This window comes from Coregonus clupeaformis, chromosome 11 (assembly GCF_020615455.1).
Source record: "Coregonus clupeaformis isolate EN_2021a chromosome 11, ASM2061545v1, whole genome shotgun sequence".
Taxonomy (NCBI): Eukaryota; Metazoa; Chordata; class Actinopteri; order Salmoniformes; family Salmonidae; genus Coregonus; species Coregonus clupeaformis.
In genome coordinates, this window is record NC_059202.1 from 26573055 (window position 1) to 26590833 (window position 17779).

A 17779-nucleotide genomic window follows, 5' to 3' on the forward strand; every position below is an offset into this window, starting at 1 on the left:
GTAACACGCATTATACCATTGTAAATTATCCACTAAGCATGCATTTCCCCTGTAATATGCTACCAATTGGATTATGGTATGTTAACATTATGATTCTCATATATTATAGTTTATGGCTTTTTCATTATACCTGTTTCATGAGATTGATGATTATAGCTCACTTCCGGTAAAATACATAGGCCTACGTGTAAAATGCACATTCATGGATACTTTGGGTAAAGGAAATTGTGGCTTTGACATGCAAACATTGTTGTGCAAATCTATCTTCACCCACCATCAACATCTCTGCAATCCTCCTCCATGCCACTGAACTTCTGATTTTGTCTCTGTATTCTAAAATAATTCTCAGCAAATAAACGAGGTAGAATTACAACGCTCCCCATGCCCCATTATTTTCCTTACACATTTTTAATTAGCCTACAAATTGTCAGTGACTTATTTTCATGTACAGTACTGTATATAGAATGCAAGGGTTGGATTTGCACTAAACAATTTAATGTCAGAAAAATCATGTACAAAATCTGTCTTATGGTTACCCTCATATACATTATCTACTGGTATCATTTTAAATTGAGAACATATAGCTAGCTCAACAATGTGCAAATGATGTGTGAGTTTAGCTATTCTCTGCTTCAGATGTACAATGACAAGGGGCACATTGATTGTACATGCTCATTAGGCTAGTAATGCCATCATACTGTAGGCCTCTGGCTGCATTGGTGATGCATGCCATTATGATACACTGCAAAATGGGTTCACTTTGGCTGATATCTTGAGACAGAGTAACACTGAAATAAAACCGATTGGAGAGCTCACAACTAGACAAAAAGGTAATATTCATTTGAGAAAGCAACACAGAAACACAGACAAATTAGAGACAGATCCCCTTCACACCTTTTTATTGCAGAATTGACACTAGTTCTACTTTAATAATGTTTTTAAGTTAACAATTAAAACAAGTTTAAACACTTCACTGAATCAACATTGAATGAATCAACATATCATTTCAAAATGTACAAATAATCTAACTTGTTTGTAAATGTTAGACATCTTAGTAATAAGTAGGCTATTATTACTAAAGCATCATTTTGGGTGAACAAAAAAGTCCATACCAGAGGTGGCTAACCTTGCTCCACTCCCTGATCTACTCGGTGAGCAGACTTCTATTCCAGCCCATCAATAATACACATTATTATCAACTCATTAGTTTTGATAAGTTGAATCAAGTGTGTTAGTGCTGGGCTGGAACAGAAGCCTGCACACTCAGCATACCTCCAGGAGAAGGATTGGCCTGCTACAGTTGTAATAAGTTTGTAGCCTTCATTGTGTGTGACTTTTAACTGTATTTTTTGTATACAACATGTGCTAACATAAGTACACATACAACCCATGGCATACAAGGATGTGCCAGCAGTCTCTTGGGATATTCACTGGGACCTCTTCATCTGCAGACAGGCTTTCGCAGCTCTCCATATCTGAGGAAAGACAACATCAAAAAGAAACTGGCTTCATTTAATTTCAATTACACAGCCCTGACTATTATCCCTCTGTCTGCCTTCATAGTTTTCCTCTCTTGGGACTAGAACTGGAGAATCTTTTCATGATGTCATCCCACAACCTGCCCTATTTAACTAGTAAACGTACTCCTTTTTCTGACAGCTGGAGCAGAAAATCATTTCACCCTCTTCCATTGCTGATATCTACAAATGCATTTGGAACCTGAGTTTTTAATTTACAATGATAAATAGGCCTATATCAAGATAACAAGCTAATATGAAGAAAGCTAGCTGATGATCTTTCACATAGCTAAGTATGTAAAGTTGGCTAGCTAGCTATTTAGCTAGCAGCTCATTAGCCTACACACAGTGGGCTGCTATAGCTAGCTAGCTAATAATACATAGTTTTAAAAAACATTTTCAATATGTACTTACCTACTTACTTGAATAGGTTCATGCCTACGCCCACGCCCACGAAGCGGCCAATCTTTTGGAGCGAAGCTTTGTCAAACTGAACCGCCTCTGGTCGAAACGTTACACAAGCTTTGAAAACATTCCATACTTTTCGCGGTGTATTTGAATGTTCGAAAATTCCAATGACATTCAAAATATTGTTGTCACAACATTCGATGATTGCTTGTTGATGTTTCAAAGCAAATGCACAAACTCAGTGTCGCAGAGCCTTGAATAATTTGGTGATAAGATACTTCACAATAATCACCGTTATTGATTTTGTACTCTACAGCAAAGGCATAGGAGCAATGGAAGAGGTAAGGAATTTTGCTTTACACTGCTTTATTTTGTGCAAATAGGCTACATTTCTCTTCTAATATCTACACTAAACCTTAAAGACTCGTTTATAACTTACATTGTGTCTGTGTTTTCAGATTTGATAGCTTAATTTTGGTAGGCTAAAATGTATTTTTCCCCATTTATCTAAAAAGCAATAGTTCCTGGAAGGATTATTTAGTAGAACATTTGAGGTGCAGGTACTCAGATCTGGTGAGCTCCTGCCCAAGTCAAGCACTGGTTAATACAAATAGTTTATTTAACTGTCACTGGTTGCCAGACTCTCAAAGCCTACATTTTTATTTTTTGTTACTTTGAAAGCCCACCTGCCATGTCCAAGCAGGTGTTATGCTGGAGGATCTGAGCAAATTAGTCACTTGGGCTCACTCTCATGGCTCCCACTGTCCCCACAAGCTTTCGCATAAGGGGAAACTCAACCATGGGGTTGGGCATCAGTGCAAAGTTAATTGGAGATGTGAGGTTGGACATGCCTTCGACTGGGCCTTGACACTTGCCACAGAGGTGAAAGTTGAGGAGGAAAAGACAGAGGAGGAGGTGGATGTAGGTCATATGAGCAAGAGGAGGAGAATACAACGCCTGTCCTCGGATGAGGAAGAGGAAGGGGAGATGGGATATGTCCCATTCATTGGGAATATTACTGATGAAAATGGGGTTGAATCCGACGTGAGCCACTGTAGCCTTGTGACCCACGTGTCAGGAGAGGGAGGAGATGCCCCAGTGAGAAAGCTAGAAGAGGCCTTGACTGGAAACAAAGCCAGGAAGTCCAAGCAGCAGAGAACTGTGAAACAACCTTTCTTTCCTAGGAGGATTGTTCAAGAGGACCCCAAAGGCAATATCCACATGGATGTTAGGGTGGAGCTGGAGCAAAAGAACAAGGAGTCAAATCAAGAGGGAAGGGGCATTGAGAAGAGGACAGTTCGAAAGGAGGAAAGCCCAGGCCCAAATGAAAACCTCATTACAGCTCTTGACATCACCCCTCTCCCGAGCTGCCTTTCAGACATTGAGAGCGCCCCAGAAGATGTGGAGTGGTCGACTCCTAAGGGTGGACAGGGTTCCCTCTCCCCTCCTAAACCTAAGCCCCTATTCCAGGGCCAGGGTGAAACCCACAGGCAGGGCTCCTGTAGTGCTGCCCTCTTCCCACTTACACCTCAGAGATCAGGTGCGGCTGCAGGGCACTCTCCCCCTAATAAAGGCAAGGTGAAAGCAGCAACCAAGAAACCAGCAGAGAAAAGTGAGTATATCTGCTGCAGTAATGATTAGTACATTATTATGGGACAGATTTACTAATAGCACCTGTTTTGTACAGAGGTTATGGTAAATCTGTTTTCATGTGGGTAGGACTTTACATTACAGCACAGACTATAGTGGTTATAACATGGTAATAGTATAATGGTCTAAGTTATAGTTACTCACAATTAATATGACTGTAATGTTTGTTCAATGTAAATGGTGTCTGGGGCAAGTTTTGTAAAGTGTGACTGTTATTTTGTTTCTTCCAGGGGGGCCAAAGAAAGCAGAGGCCCGCCTGGGCAATCTCATGACCTTTGTCATGTGGCTAAACTCTCAAAACCATCCGGGGGCGCGTTGTCCAGGCAGCCTTCCTGTCGCCGAGCTGGACAGGTTATTGGTCGCCTTCTTCCAGTACGTGTGGGAGGAGTCCCGCCTGCAGGCCCTGAGCAGCAGCACTCTCACAACTTACGCCCGTATGCTGGACCGTGATCTGCAGAACCAGGGCTGCAGCTTCAGTATCCGGAAGTCAGCCGAGTTCACAAACACCATTAGGGAACTGGATAGCTGCTGCCAGCACTTGAGGCAGAGGGAGTGGGACAGAGACATCCTGGTGATCCAGAGCTTGAGGAGAGAAGAGGAGGCTGCACTGAGGCAGGCAGGGGTCCTGTCTAGGGCCACACCGGATGGGCTGCTCAACCTGGTCCTGTTCAACAACCTCAAGGCCTTTGGGAAGTTCCACCTGGAGGGAGTCTGGCCCGGGCGCATCTCCGACTTCCACACGGCCATGGAGACCCACCCAGGGACGGGCAACGGGGAAAAACTAGAATACCTGGAATGGAACAATACTCATTTCCCAGACCAGAGCCCCGTACGGATGCACGGCCTGGCCGACGATCCGGAATGCTGCCCCCTGCGGGACTACAAGCTCTATGTATCCAAGCGCGTTGGAAGCCGCCTGATCGCCACTGATGCAATGTACTGTTGCCCACTGAGCCGCTATAGGCCCTGGGATGATTACTGGTTCAGCCGCCATGCCATGCCCAAACCTCGCCTGGAAAAGATGATCACGGCTCTGAGCCACCATATCCTCTCCGTTCGTAATAGGAGGGCAGCAGCCGTATATTAGTTAGCAGGTCCTAATAGAAGAACATTGATTGTATTTTAACTGTATACTGCATGTGCATACATAAATTCAAAGTGTGATATCCTAGCATGACATGTGTCATTTAATTACACCATTGAAAGTTATGTATGCTATGTTATTGTTGAAATGCTCATAAATAGTATTAAAAACAATTTACCTTATATTCATGATAGTGATTCCTCATATTTCTAAGTTACTCCAGTCTCCAGCCACTCTCATAATGTAAATAACCTTAATTCAGTTAACTCATATATTTACTGTACCCTAAATTACACACTGTAGCCTGCATGAGAGAGAGTTACAGAAATGAGAAGAGAGAGGGGACCTCACAATCATAGAATTCAATAGAACACAACTCTATGCTCACAATCACATCTCTTACTTGTCCTGAAGATCACCCACGCAATGTTACACTACTACCAGCTAGTGCTTTTTATTAGGCTAGATTGCAGTAGACTTTAGTCTTGAATCTTTAGTCCTGAACATACACATGAAATGAAACTGATTTATTATTTACTATATGACTTTCAGGATAGGAGCATATACAATCTAGTACGATACCACAACCTTGTACAACGTTCTAAAATGTTTTTAAAACGGCAATTTGAAAACGTTTTGTGAGAAACATTGTAAACTGTAATTCAAAAGTTGGACAAGGTTAACCTTTGTTTTTTCCTAAATCAAAACGTTGTCACAACGTTGGTTCTATCGTAACCAATATGCAACCTTGTACAACCTAATACAATGTTCTGTGCCAGCTGGGTACACCTCTAGGAGAGTATAATAGTTGGGTCAAGGAGAGAGAGAAACAAGATATGGAAAGGAATGTAACATTACTAGACTGATTGTAAATGAAAGAAGCCTCAGGTTCATCTATTCCTACACAGAGTTCCTTTCTTATCACTAAAAATAGGGATATCAGACAAGGATTTAGGAATTTGAAACTCTGTGGAAACCACTCTTGGGAGCATTAGTATGCTGATTTTTTTGTCTTTCTTGTAACTGTTCACTCAACCAAGCACCTGTAAAATCTATCCTCAATGTGTATAGTTCTAGTACTGTATAGCTGAAGCAGGGCCGGCGTACCTCCTTGCCCGACCAAATAAAATATTGAAATATTGATAATTTATTTGACCGAGACGCGCGCCGACCGAGCAAAACAGCGCCCCACTGTCTCAGTATGTGTAGACCATGTACAGTGGGGAAAAAAAGTATTTAGTCAGCCACCAATTGTGCTAGTTCTCCCACTTAAAAAGATGAGAGAGGCCTGTAATTTTGATCATAGGTACACGTCAACTATGACAGACAAATTGAGGAAAAAAAATCCAGAAAATCACATTGTAGGATTTTTTATGAATTTATTTGCAAATTATGGTGGAAAATAAGTATTTGGTCACCTACAAACAAGCAAGATTTCTGGCTCTCACAGACCTGTAACTTCTTCTTTAAGAGGCTCCTCTGTCCTCCACTCGTTACCTGTATTAATGGCACCTGTTTGAACTTGTTATCAGTATAAAAGACACCTGTCCACAACCTCAAACAGTCACACTCCAAACTCCACTATGGCCAAGACCAAACCAAAGAGCTGTCAAAGGACACCAGAAACAAAATTGTAGACCTGCACCAGGCTGGGAAGACTGAATCTGCAATAGGTAAGCAGCTTGGTTTGAAGAAATCAACTGTGGGAGCAATTATTAGGAAATGGAAGACATACAAGACCACTGATAATCTCCCTCGATCTGGGGCTCCACGCAAGATCTCACCCCGTGGGGTCAAAATGACCACAAGAACGGTGAGCAAAAATCCCAGAACCACACGGGGGGACCTAGTGAATGACCTGCAGAGAGCTGGGACCAAAGTAACAAAGCCTACCATCAGTAACACACTACGCCGCCAGGGACTCAAATCCTGCAGTGCCAGACGTGTCCCCCCTGCTTAAGCCAGTACATGTCCAGGCCCGTCTGAAGTTTGCTAGAGTGCATTTGGATGATCCAGAAGAGGATTGGGAGAATGTCATATGGTCAGATGAAACCAAAATATAACTTTTTGGTAAAAACTCAACTCGTCGTGTTTGGAGGACAAAGAATGCTGAGTTGCATCCAAAGAACACCATACCTACTGTGAAGCATGGGGGTGGAAACATCATGCTTTGGGGCTGTTTTTCTGCAAAGGGACCAGGACGACTGATCCGTGTAAAGGAAAAAATGAATGGGGCCATGTATCGTGAGATTTTCAGTGAAAACCTCCTTCCATCAGCAAGGGCATTGAAGATGAAACGTGGCTGGGTCTTTCAGCATGACAATGATCCCAAACACACCGCCCGGGCAACGAAGGAGTGGCTTCGTAAGAAGCATTTCAAGGTCCTGTAGTGGCCTAGCCAGTCTCCAGATCTCAACCCCATAGGAAATCTTTGAAGGGAGTTGAAAGTCCGTGTTGCCCAGCGACAGCCCCAAAACATCACTGCTCTAGAGGAGATCTGCATGGAGGAATGGGCCAAAATACCAGCAACAGTGTGTGAAAACCTTGTGAAGACTTACAGAAAACGTTTGACCTGTGTCATTGCCAACAAAGGGTATATAACAAAGTATTGAGAAACTTTTGTTATTGACCAAATACTTATTTTCCACCATAATTTGCAAATAAATTCATAAAAAATCCTACAATGTGATTTTCTGGAGAAAAAAAATCTCATTTTGTCTGCCATAGTTGACGTGTACCTATGATGAAAATTACAGGCCTCTCTCATCTTTTTAAGTGGGAGAACTTGCACAATTGGTGGCTGACTAAATACTTTTTTCCCCACTGTATCTGATTCTGTCTGGACCAAAAGGGTATGGCATGTCATACTATTTATGGTCAGACAGTATCAGATACATGAGCTACATATAGAGGGGTCGCTGTTTCGCTCGCTCGAATACTTTCTCCGGTGATATAGCTTCAGCAGAGGGGAAGAGGCGATGCGAGATGGCTCACTCTCGCCAACATCTGTCAAGAATAAGCCCAATGAGTTTCTATGGGCATAATATGCAGACCTAAACTTGTCACCTGCCTTCTCGCATTTGGGACAAAGACTCCCATTGTTAGGGTGGAGACATGATCATCTCGTCATTATATCCAGATCTCTGGTTTCAGCCTCTTGCGAATTGGAAACGAAAGTTGGCTGGTGCACATTGCACTGTTTGCTGGATTGCACGAAAGGAAATGTATGTTTCGGCAAAATTATATAATTACTCCTGTCTAAATAAAATCATTCAAAATACTTCACCAGGGAGCATGACCTAGCCACAGAGGTTCATTAACTTATTTTTCAAAAATAGCTGTGGATTGTTTTAAATCACAAGTGTGTAGGCCTATGCCTACCCAGGTAGCACAAACGTCTGGCCCACATCTGGCCTGATTCCGACATGCCAGATCAAAAACTGCTGGCCCAGCTGCCGGATCCGGCCCGAGTCCGAAATATATATATATTTTATGTGTTACTGTAATTCAGCATTTAGCTGCCATAGTAAACATGAAACGAAATAAACCATTATCATCATTATTGAATCTTGGAGCGCTCTTTGCCATCTCTGCTCGAGACCAGTTGGGGTCTAGCGAGTTCTTTGGATTTGTGACTAACTGGACATAGCTAGCTAATATGGGGGGTGATTCGTGCCCGAATTAAGCCTTGTGAAGCTACTGTTACCTCTCACCAAGTCACCTAACGTCTTCCTAGCCATAAAATACCTCCATTAATTAGCATGGACTGTCAATGGAGACAAGTTCTTTTCTAAGGCCTCAAACTGCCAAAGCGTTCACATCACGTTCATATTACGTGACACATACACTTCATGTAGACTTAGTGTCACGTCACGTAAAGTGGCACTGATACCTCACATGTCAGTTTGCTTGTATATGGGGGGTGATATGTGCCAGAATTAAGCCTAGGCAACCGTACCACCGTGTGGCTGTCGCCTACCATTGAACGTCTGACTGATATGACATGATACCAATGCCTTACTAACATCTGCGTGACGCCTGTGTGAAACTAACATGTCGTCATACCAACGCCTTACTAACGTCTGCGTGACGCCTGCGTGTTAATGAAAGTCATAAAGTGCATAGATTATATTAATATTAATTAAATCTCAACCATAAATGTTAGAAACTTACAGTTTTTCCTGTGCAAGCCGACATTCCGAAGTAGCCACCTTGAGCTATAGTGTGGCCTATGGCTTGTGTATTTCCTTTTATTATTAATTACCTAGAAAAAAGGATGTCCAATCTATAGGTAATATGTCTTTCCCTCAACACCGCATGGTATGTTATCTTATCTCGCTGTATACATTGTATACAATGTTGTTAGCCAATCACAGACTGTGTTGTTTCCAGTAGCCTACATCAGACAATCAGTAAGAGTTGTGTCCATGGCTTTCAGTCGAATACAGGAGTTCATAGGCTTCTCCAGAGGGTCCGTGCTATTCAGAATCCTTGGGACGTCCCTACCTGAATACATTTTAGTCATTTAGCAGACGCTCTTATCCAGAGTGACTTACAGGAGCAATTAGGGTTAGGTGCCTTGCTCAAGGGCACAGACAGATTTTTGACCTAGTCAGCTCGGGGATTAGAACCAGCGACCTTTGGATTACTGGCTCAACGCTCTTAACCACTAAGCTACCTGCCGCCCTATCAAGAATCAAGAATACATGTAAAATGGTTCAGTTTAGTGTTAGTTAAGGGTTATAGTTTAGGGTTTAGGGTTCAGGGTAGGGGCGTCCCAAGGAATCCGGATAGCAGTGACCGTTCGTAGAGTGAGAGACGGGCATGGTATTTGAGAGCTCGGCAGCGACACAGACATTCATTTGTTTGTAACGGCTCGTGTACACTAGCACGCAGTAAATTGCCGCGTGCCACTTCGGCTGCCCAGAGTGGCTCGCTTATGGGGGTCCTGGCAGCACATAGCAGCAGGTTCAATTGTGCATCAACAATTCAGCATAGCAAGTTTGTATTAAGGTCTGCTTATTAAATGGGTAAATAGTTTAATCCATTTCATTAATTTATTCACAGGAAAATAGTAATATGCTCTAAACCGCTCTGGTGACAAACAAACTTTGCTGCCCTGTTTCCAATCGTCCACATTGCTGGGAGAACCTATTCAACTAAGTAAATACATTTTGAAAATGTAAAAAAACAATCTATTATTAGCTAACTAGCTACAGTGCATGCTAACTCAAATGAGCTGCTAACACAGCTAGCTAAACTCAGCAAAAAAAGAAACGTCCTCTCACTGTCAACTGCGTTTATTTTCAGCAAACTTAACATGTGTAAATATTTGTATGAACATAACAAGATTCAACAACTGAGACAGCCTACGGTAACTGTAGATGAGGGCTGTAATCAAAGATCCCAGAACCCCACTCCTGGGACACAGGAGCTAGATAAAGGAGGGTCTGGTGGAGGGAGATAGATGCCTAAAAAGGCTAAGTGCTGCGTGTGGTGATAAGGATCCACCCCTCTCCTCTAAGTGCTGCGTTTGGTGATAAGGATCCACCCCTCTCCTCTAAGTGCTGCGTGTGGTGATAAGGATCCACCCCTCTCCTCTAAGTGCTGCGTGTGGTGATAAGGATCCACCCCTCTCCTCTAAGTGCTGCGTGTGGTGATAAGGATCCACCCCTCTCCTCTTTTGTTGCTCCTGTCCCTCTGCGCTCCAACAAGGAGCTCTGGTAGGGTCTCGTTGCACTGGCTACTGTAGAGGCGTTGTGCTGCAGAGTAGTAAAAATACTTTGTGGTTTGTGTGTGTGTGTGTGTGTGTGTGTGCACGCGTGTCTGTGTAAGTTAGTATGAGAGAGAGTGTGTTTAAGAGATATATCAATGGTATGGAGAAAAAAAAATGGTATGCACTCACCATTTAAGTCGCTCTGGATAAGAGCGTCTGCTAAATGACTAAAAATGTAAATGTATAAACTGAACAAGTTCCACAGGCATGTGACTAACATAATTGGAATAATGTGTCCCTGAACAAAGGGGGGGGGGTCAAAATCAAAAGTAACAGTCAGTATCTGGTGTGGCCACCAGCTGCATTAAGTACTGCAGTGCATCTCCTCCTCATGGACTGCACCAGATTTGTCAGTTCTTGCTGTGAGATGTTACCCCACTCTTCCACCAAGGCACCTGCAAGTTCCCTGACATTTCTGGGGGGAATGGCCCTAGCCCTCACCCTCCGATCCAACAGGTCCCAGACGTGCTCAATGGGATTGAGATCCGTGCTCTTCGCTGGCCATGGCAGAACACTGACATTCCTGTCTTGCAGGAAATCATGCACAGAACGAGCAGTATGGCTGGTGGCACTGTCATGCTGGAGGGTCATGTCAGGATGAGCCTGCAGGAAGTGTACCACATGAGGGAGGAGGATGTCTTCCCTGTAACGCACAGCGTTGAGATTGCCTGCAATGACAACAAGCTCAGTCCAATGATGCTGTGACACACCGCCCCAGACCATGATGGACCCTCCACCTCCAAATCGATCCCGCTCCAGAGTACAGGCCTCGGTGTAACGCTCATTCCGTCGACGATAAACCTGAATCTGACCATCACCCCTGGTGAGACAAAACCGCGACTCGTCAGTGAAGAGCACTTTTTGCCAGTCATGTCTGGTCCAGCGATGGTGGGTTTGTGCCCATAGGCGACGTTGTTGCCGGTGATGTCTGGTGTGGACCTGCCTTACAAGAGGCCTACAAGCCCTCAGTCCAGCCTCTCTCAGCCTATTGCGGACAATCTGAGCACTGATGGAGGGATTGTGCGTTCCTGGTGTAAGTTGGGCAGTTGTTGTTGCCATCCTGTACCTGTCCTGCAGGTGTGATGTTCGGATGTACCGATCCTGTGCAGGTGTTGGTACACGTGGTCTGCCACTGCGAGGACGATCAGCTGTCCGTCCTGTCTCCCTGTAGCGCTGTCTTAGGCGTCTCACAGTACGGGCATTGCAATTTATTGCCCTGGCCACATCTGCAGTCCTCATGCCTCCTTGCAGCATGCCTAAGGCACGTTCACGCAAATGAGCAGGGACCCTGGGCATCTTTCTTCTGGTGTTTTTCAGAGTCAGTAGAAAGGCCTCTTTAGTGTCCTAAGTTTTCATAACTGTGACCTTAATTGCCTACCGTCTGTAAGCTGTTAGTGTCTTAATGACCGTTCCACAGGTGCATGTAGCTAGCTAACAGCCATGGAGGAGGGTGAAAGGATAGCAGCTGACAAAGTGAGAGAGTAGGCTATTCTGGATAGGGCAGGTTCTTTTGTGTAGTTCCAGTCCCTAGAAGTGAGGACGGAGATAATAGTAACATAATATTCAGGGCGGTCTAATTTCAGTATAATGAAGTCTATTTCTTGTGAGGTTTTCTGTCCTCAGATACAGAGAGCTGTGAAAGCCTGTCTGCAGATGAAGAGGTCCCAATGAAGAGCATGTTCTCAGTCCTGGTCCTGAGGACAAAGGGGTGCACATTTTTGTTTTTGCCTTAGCACTACAAAGCTGATTCAAATGATCAAGTCATCATCAAGCTTCAAGTGGTATTTATGTATTAATTTGTGATGCTATCCTTGATATGATCCTGCTATTGTCACATTCTACACATGCACGTGTGCACATGCATCTATTTATCCAATTTTATCATGATTTGTTATAAGGGATATTATACTTTAGTAATCCACAATGACCTGGTGATGTAAAAGTATAATAATGACATTCTTCCATATTCCTACAGATACCTTGCAACTGAAGATTCCTTCAAAACGATTGCCTACAGTTACCGTGTAGGGCACTGCAAGGTTGGGTGACCAGGGCCATCTGGGACTGCCTCCTAGGGGAATGTAGGCGTGTGAAGGCTACCTGTATCCTGCATAACTTCATGAGGATGGACACGAGGACCAGGAGGGGATCTGCAGCTCGCCGCCGTGTGCCAGAGGAGAGGTCTGCTGCTCTGCAGGATGTTTCAAGGATGGGGGCCAACAATGCAGCACGGGAGGCAATCCATGTGCGGGAGATCTTCACCTCCTACTTCTTCAAAGAGGGTGCTATTCCATGACAACGCCATAGACTACACTATGCACAACCAAATGCCCTTTTAAGAGCCATCCACATTGCAATAAGAGTATTCTTCCATTTACTTAGCTATGTCAACTGCAGTTATTAAATTCCCAGTTTCTCTCCTTTTGATTTCTACTTCTCAGGTGAGGGTGCTGTTCAGGTAAGGGTGATGTCTGTACAAAACCAAAACAGGCTCTTTTAAGAGTCACCCATATTGAAAACAATTAGACACCCTATAACCCACACCTACACACTTGTGTTTCAATCTGACTGATGGATTGTGTTGTGCAGTAAGCAGGCTCAGGTGTACAGTGAGGGAAAAAAGTATTTGATCCCCTGCTGATTTTGTACGTTTGCCCACTGACAAAGACATGATCAGTCTATAATTTTAATGGTAGGTTTATTTGAACAGTGAGAGACAGAATCACACCTTCAAAGAATAGGCCAGAGGACCAACCATGGAGAATAGTAAGACACTTCATTATTTCTATTTATATAACTACGCTATATTGTTTGTCCTCATGTGTCTGTGCATGTTTTTCAGTATAAAGTACTCTGCAGCCACTTAGTGTGTACACCAGGTGAGACCACACACACAGATTCCTGTTGAACATTGTCTCTTTTTAACTACCTTATTTTCTCAATAACTGTCTCTCTCCTTTACTTCATCCCTCTCCCCCCTTCTCCCTAAATCCTCTAGGTTATATCAGCTGTGTCGGTGAACCCCTCCCGCATCTGAACTGGCTGAAACAGAGGGCACAGCATGATCAGAGGTGAGAGGTCACTTGGTCGGGTCAACATGAAGTATTATTAAAGAGATGCTTTACATTGAAATACAGAGAGATGTAGTAGTCCCAGAGTTAATGATACAAGGTCAGTTTTGTATTTCACCTCCTGATGATTATGATGACTGACAGTTAGAATTTAAAAAAAACACAAGGCTTTATTGAAAGAATGCCATCTCTCTCTCCATCTGTCTCTCATCTGCAGGTATGTTTTGATGTGAGAGAGGGTGCCAACCCCCAGTCCCGTCATCACCATCTCACCTGCTCTTAAGATAACCATCAGGCCAACTGGGGGCCCAAGGCTGTTAGGAGACACCGCTAGAGACACTATTATGTAATTGTGATGAACTGAGAGAATATTAGGCTAGCACTGTGATTCATTAATCATATGCTGCCTTCCCTGCTCCTCTGTTCTTACCTCTTTCCCTTTCTGTCTTTTACACGCTTTCTTACACCTCTCTACCCACCTCCTCTTTCTTACACCTCTCTACCCACCTCCTCTTTCTTACACCTCTCTACCCACCTCCTCTTTCTTACACCTCTCTACCCACCTCCTCTTTCTTACACCTCTCTACCCACCTCTCTTCCTCTGTTTTTATAATGCACACCAGATGTGCATTGAAGTACAGATTGAACTTGTATTTAGAATATAATATTACAATTGTAATATTTATAATGCATGTATTATGTATTTATAACACTTGGATAATTAACTTATTTCAATAAAGCGTTTCACATTCTCTACTGGTTGAAATTAAGTCTCTCATTTGATGAAATACTACACCTATCCTGTGTCCTCAGATCAAAGCAGATGACGGAAATTAGATAGTGAGATGAACCGGTTTTAGAGTATTTACATGATGCATAGGAAGTGTAGTGTACTGTTTTTTAAATTCTGTTTCTGTATATATGAATTACAAATCAGCCTTTAACTAGTTACGTCATGTAGCTGGCCGCGACCGGGAGACTCATGGGGCGGCGCACAATTGGCCCAGCGTCGTCCAGCATGATGCTGCCACCCCCGTGCTTCACGGTTGGGATGGTGTTCTTCGGCTTGCAAGCTTCCCCTTTTTCCTCCAAACATAATGGTGGTCATTATGGCCAAACAGTTCTATTTTTGTTTCATCAGACCAGAGGACATTTCTCCAAAAAGTACGATCTTTGTCCCCATGTGCAGTTGCAAACCGTAGTCTGGCTTTTTTATGGCGGTTTTGGAGCAGTGGCTTCTTCCTTGCTGAGTGGCCTTTCAGGTTATGTCGATATAGGACTCGTTTTACTGTGGATATAAATACTTTTGTACCCGTTTCCTCCAGCATCTTCACAAGGTCCTTTGCTGTTGTTCTGGGATTGATTTGCACTTTTCTCACCAAAGTACGTTCATCTCTAGGAGACAGAACGCGTCTCCTTCCTGAGCGGTGTGACGGCTGCGTAGTCCCATGGTATTTATAGGTGCATACTATTGTTTGTACAGATGAACGTGGTACCTCCAGGCGTTTGGAAATTGCTCCCAAGGATGAACCAGACTTGTGGAGGTCTACAATTTGTTTTCTGAGGTCTTGGCTGATTTCTTTTGATTTTCCCATGATGTCAAGCAAAGAGGCAGTGAGTTTGAAGGTAGGCCTTGAAATACACCCACAGGTACACCTCCAATTGACTCAAATGATGTCAATTAGCCTATCAGAAGCTTCTAAAGCCATGACATCATTTTCTGGAATTTTCCAAGCTGTTTAAAGGCACAGTCAACTTAGTGTATGTAAACTTCTGACCCATTCGAATTGTGATACAGTGAATTATAAGTGAAATAATCTGTCTGTAAACAATTGTTGGAAAAATTACTTGTGTCATGCACAAAGTAGATGTCCTAACAGACTTGCCAAAACTATAGTTTGTTTACAAGACATTTGTGGGTTGGCTGAAAAACGAGTTTTAATGACTATGTAAACTTCCGACTTCAACTGTATCTACCTACCTAGATGATATTAGCAACATACCCTTATTTTACCAGATCCTCTTCTCTTTCAGCCGGTGGAGGTCCATATTTAATCCCTTAATTTCTGCCAACTATATGAACGAGGTGAAATCTATTTCAATTCATGGTGTCAGAATGCACTGCTGTTTTAAAGCAATTCAGAACTTACTTTTTGACATGTTCTGTTGCAGATTCAAAGCCAGATTAACTCATTGCAGAATGTAGGCTATCCATAATCATGAATGAATAAGCATATTTACTGGACAAGAATGCACCTAGTCACCCATCAATCACCTGAACTCCTACAATTAAGTTGTTTTAAAGAAATCAAAATAATAATCAATGCATACATATGCCTTTCATACATAATAAACATCTGTCTTGAAGTAAATATTAAATGATTTCTTTATCAATGCCACAAACCTGGGACATCAAAGAGCACCATGTGAACTATTATTACTATCTGGGAGTGCACAGATTCTTCTGCTTTTCCATTTTAGGAATTAGACCAGCACAAATAATACAAAATGTAAAACAGAATATTGTGATTTTTGGTGGGTGAGTTACAAATGGAGAAACACCTGGATGTATAAGATACAGTGAGGGAAAAAAGTATTTGATCCCCTGCTGATTTTGTACGTTTGCCCACTGACAAAGACATGATCAGTCTATAATTTTAATGGTAGGTTTATTTGAACAGTGAGAGACAGAATAACAACAAAATCCAGAAAAACGCATGTCAAAAATGTTATAAATTGATTTGCATTTTAATGAGGGAAATAAGTATTTGACCCCCTCTCAATCAGAAAGATTTCTGGCTCCCAGGTGTCTTTTATACAGGTACCGAGCTGAGATTAGGAGCACACTCTTAAAGGGAGTGCTCCTAATCTCATTTTGTTACCTGTATAAAAGACACCTGTCCACAGAAGCAATCAATCAATCAGATTCCAAACTCTCCACCATGGCCAAGACCAAAGAGCTCTCCAAGGATGTCAGGGACAAGATTGTAGACCTACACAAGGCTGGAATGGGCTACAAGACCATCGCCAAGCAGCTTGGTGAGAAGGTGACAACAGTTGGTGTGATTATTCGCAAATGGAAGAAACACAAAAGAACTGTCAATCTCCCTCGGCCTGGGGCTCCATGCAAGATCTCACCTCATGGAGTTGCAATGATCATGAGAACGGTGAGGAATTAGCCCAGAACTACACGGGAGGATTTTGTCAATGATCTCAAGGCAGCTGGGACCATAGTCACCAAGAAAACAATTGGTAACACACTACGCTGTGAGCAGCGCCCGCAAGGTCCCCCTGCTCAAGAAAGCACATATACAGGCCCGTCTGAAGTTTGCCAATGAACATCTGAATGATTCAGAGGAGAACTGGGTGAAAGTGTTGTGGTCAGATGAAACCAAAATCGAGCTCTTTGGCATCAACTCAACTCGCCGTGTTTGGAGGAGGAGGAATGCTGCCTATGACCCCAAGAACACCATCCCCACCGTCAAACATTATGCTTTGGGGGTGTTTTTCTGCTAAGGGGACAGGACAACTTCACTGCATCAAAGGGACGATGGACGGGGCCATGTACCGTCAAATCTTGGGTGAGAACCTCCTTCCCTCAGCCAGGGCATTGAAAATGGGTCGTGGATGGGTATTCCAGCATGACAATGATCCAAAACACATGGCCAAGGCAACAAAGGAGTGGCTCAAGAAGAAGCACATTAAGGTCCTGGAGTGGCCTAGCCAGTCTCCAGACCTTAATCCCATAGAAAATCTGTGGAGGGAGCTGACGGTTCGAGTTGCCAAACGTCAGCCTCGAAAGCTTAATGACTTGGAGAAGATCTGCAAAGAGGAGTGGAACAAAATCCCTCCTGAGATGTGTGCAAACCTGGTGGCCAACTACAAGAAACGTCTGACCTCTGTGATTGCCAACAAGGATTTTGCCACCAAGTACTTAGTCATGTTTTGCAGAGGGGTCAAATACTTATTTCCCTCATTAAAATGCAAATCAATTCATAACATTTTTGACATGCGTTTTTCTGGATTTTTCTGTTGTTATTCTGTCTCTCACTGTTCAAATAAACCTACCATTAAAATTATAGACTGATCATGTCTTTGTCAGTGGGCAAACATACAAAATCAGCAGGGGATCAAATACTTTTTTCCCTCACTGTAAGTTTAATATAAAATACTAGGTCAACTCCAGCAGAATGAGAAACACATTTAAAAGCCATGCCTAAACACAGCTATATCAACACCCTTATTGTCAATGTTGCTGCTGTCAATTGTGAGC

At 43.1% G+C, this 17779-nt stretch overlaps 1 protein-coding gene and 1 long non-coding RNA gene across 2 annotated transcripts; both read left to right on the plus strand.

Annotated features, from left to right (window-relative positions):
* The first annotated feature begins 2140 nt into the window (after window positions 1-2140).
* On the plus strand, window positions 2141-4841 carry LOC121577233. Its single transcript, XM_041890995.1, has 3 exons — window positions 2141-2266; window positions 2607-3537; window positions 3806-4841. The coding sequence occupies exons 1-3, from the start codon at window positions 2258-2260 to the stop codon at window positions 4660-4662; spliced, it is 1797 nt and encodes a 598-aa protein (XP_041746929.1). The 5' UTR covers window positions 2141-2257; the 3' UTR covers window positions 4663-4841.
* An 8245-nt stretch (window positions 4842-13086) lies between these two features.
* Window positions 13087-13991, plus strand: LOC121577234. The gene is made up of 3 exons (XR_006002587.1): window positions 13087-13314; window positions 13434-13506; window positions 13724-13991. It is a non-coding gene; the product is annotated as an uncharacterized LOC121577234 (long non-coding RNA).
* Window positions 13992-17779: the final 3788 nt, after the last annotated feature.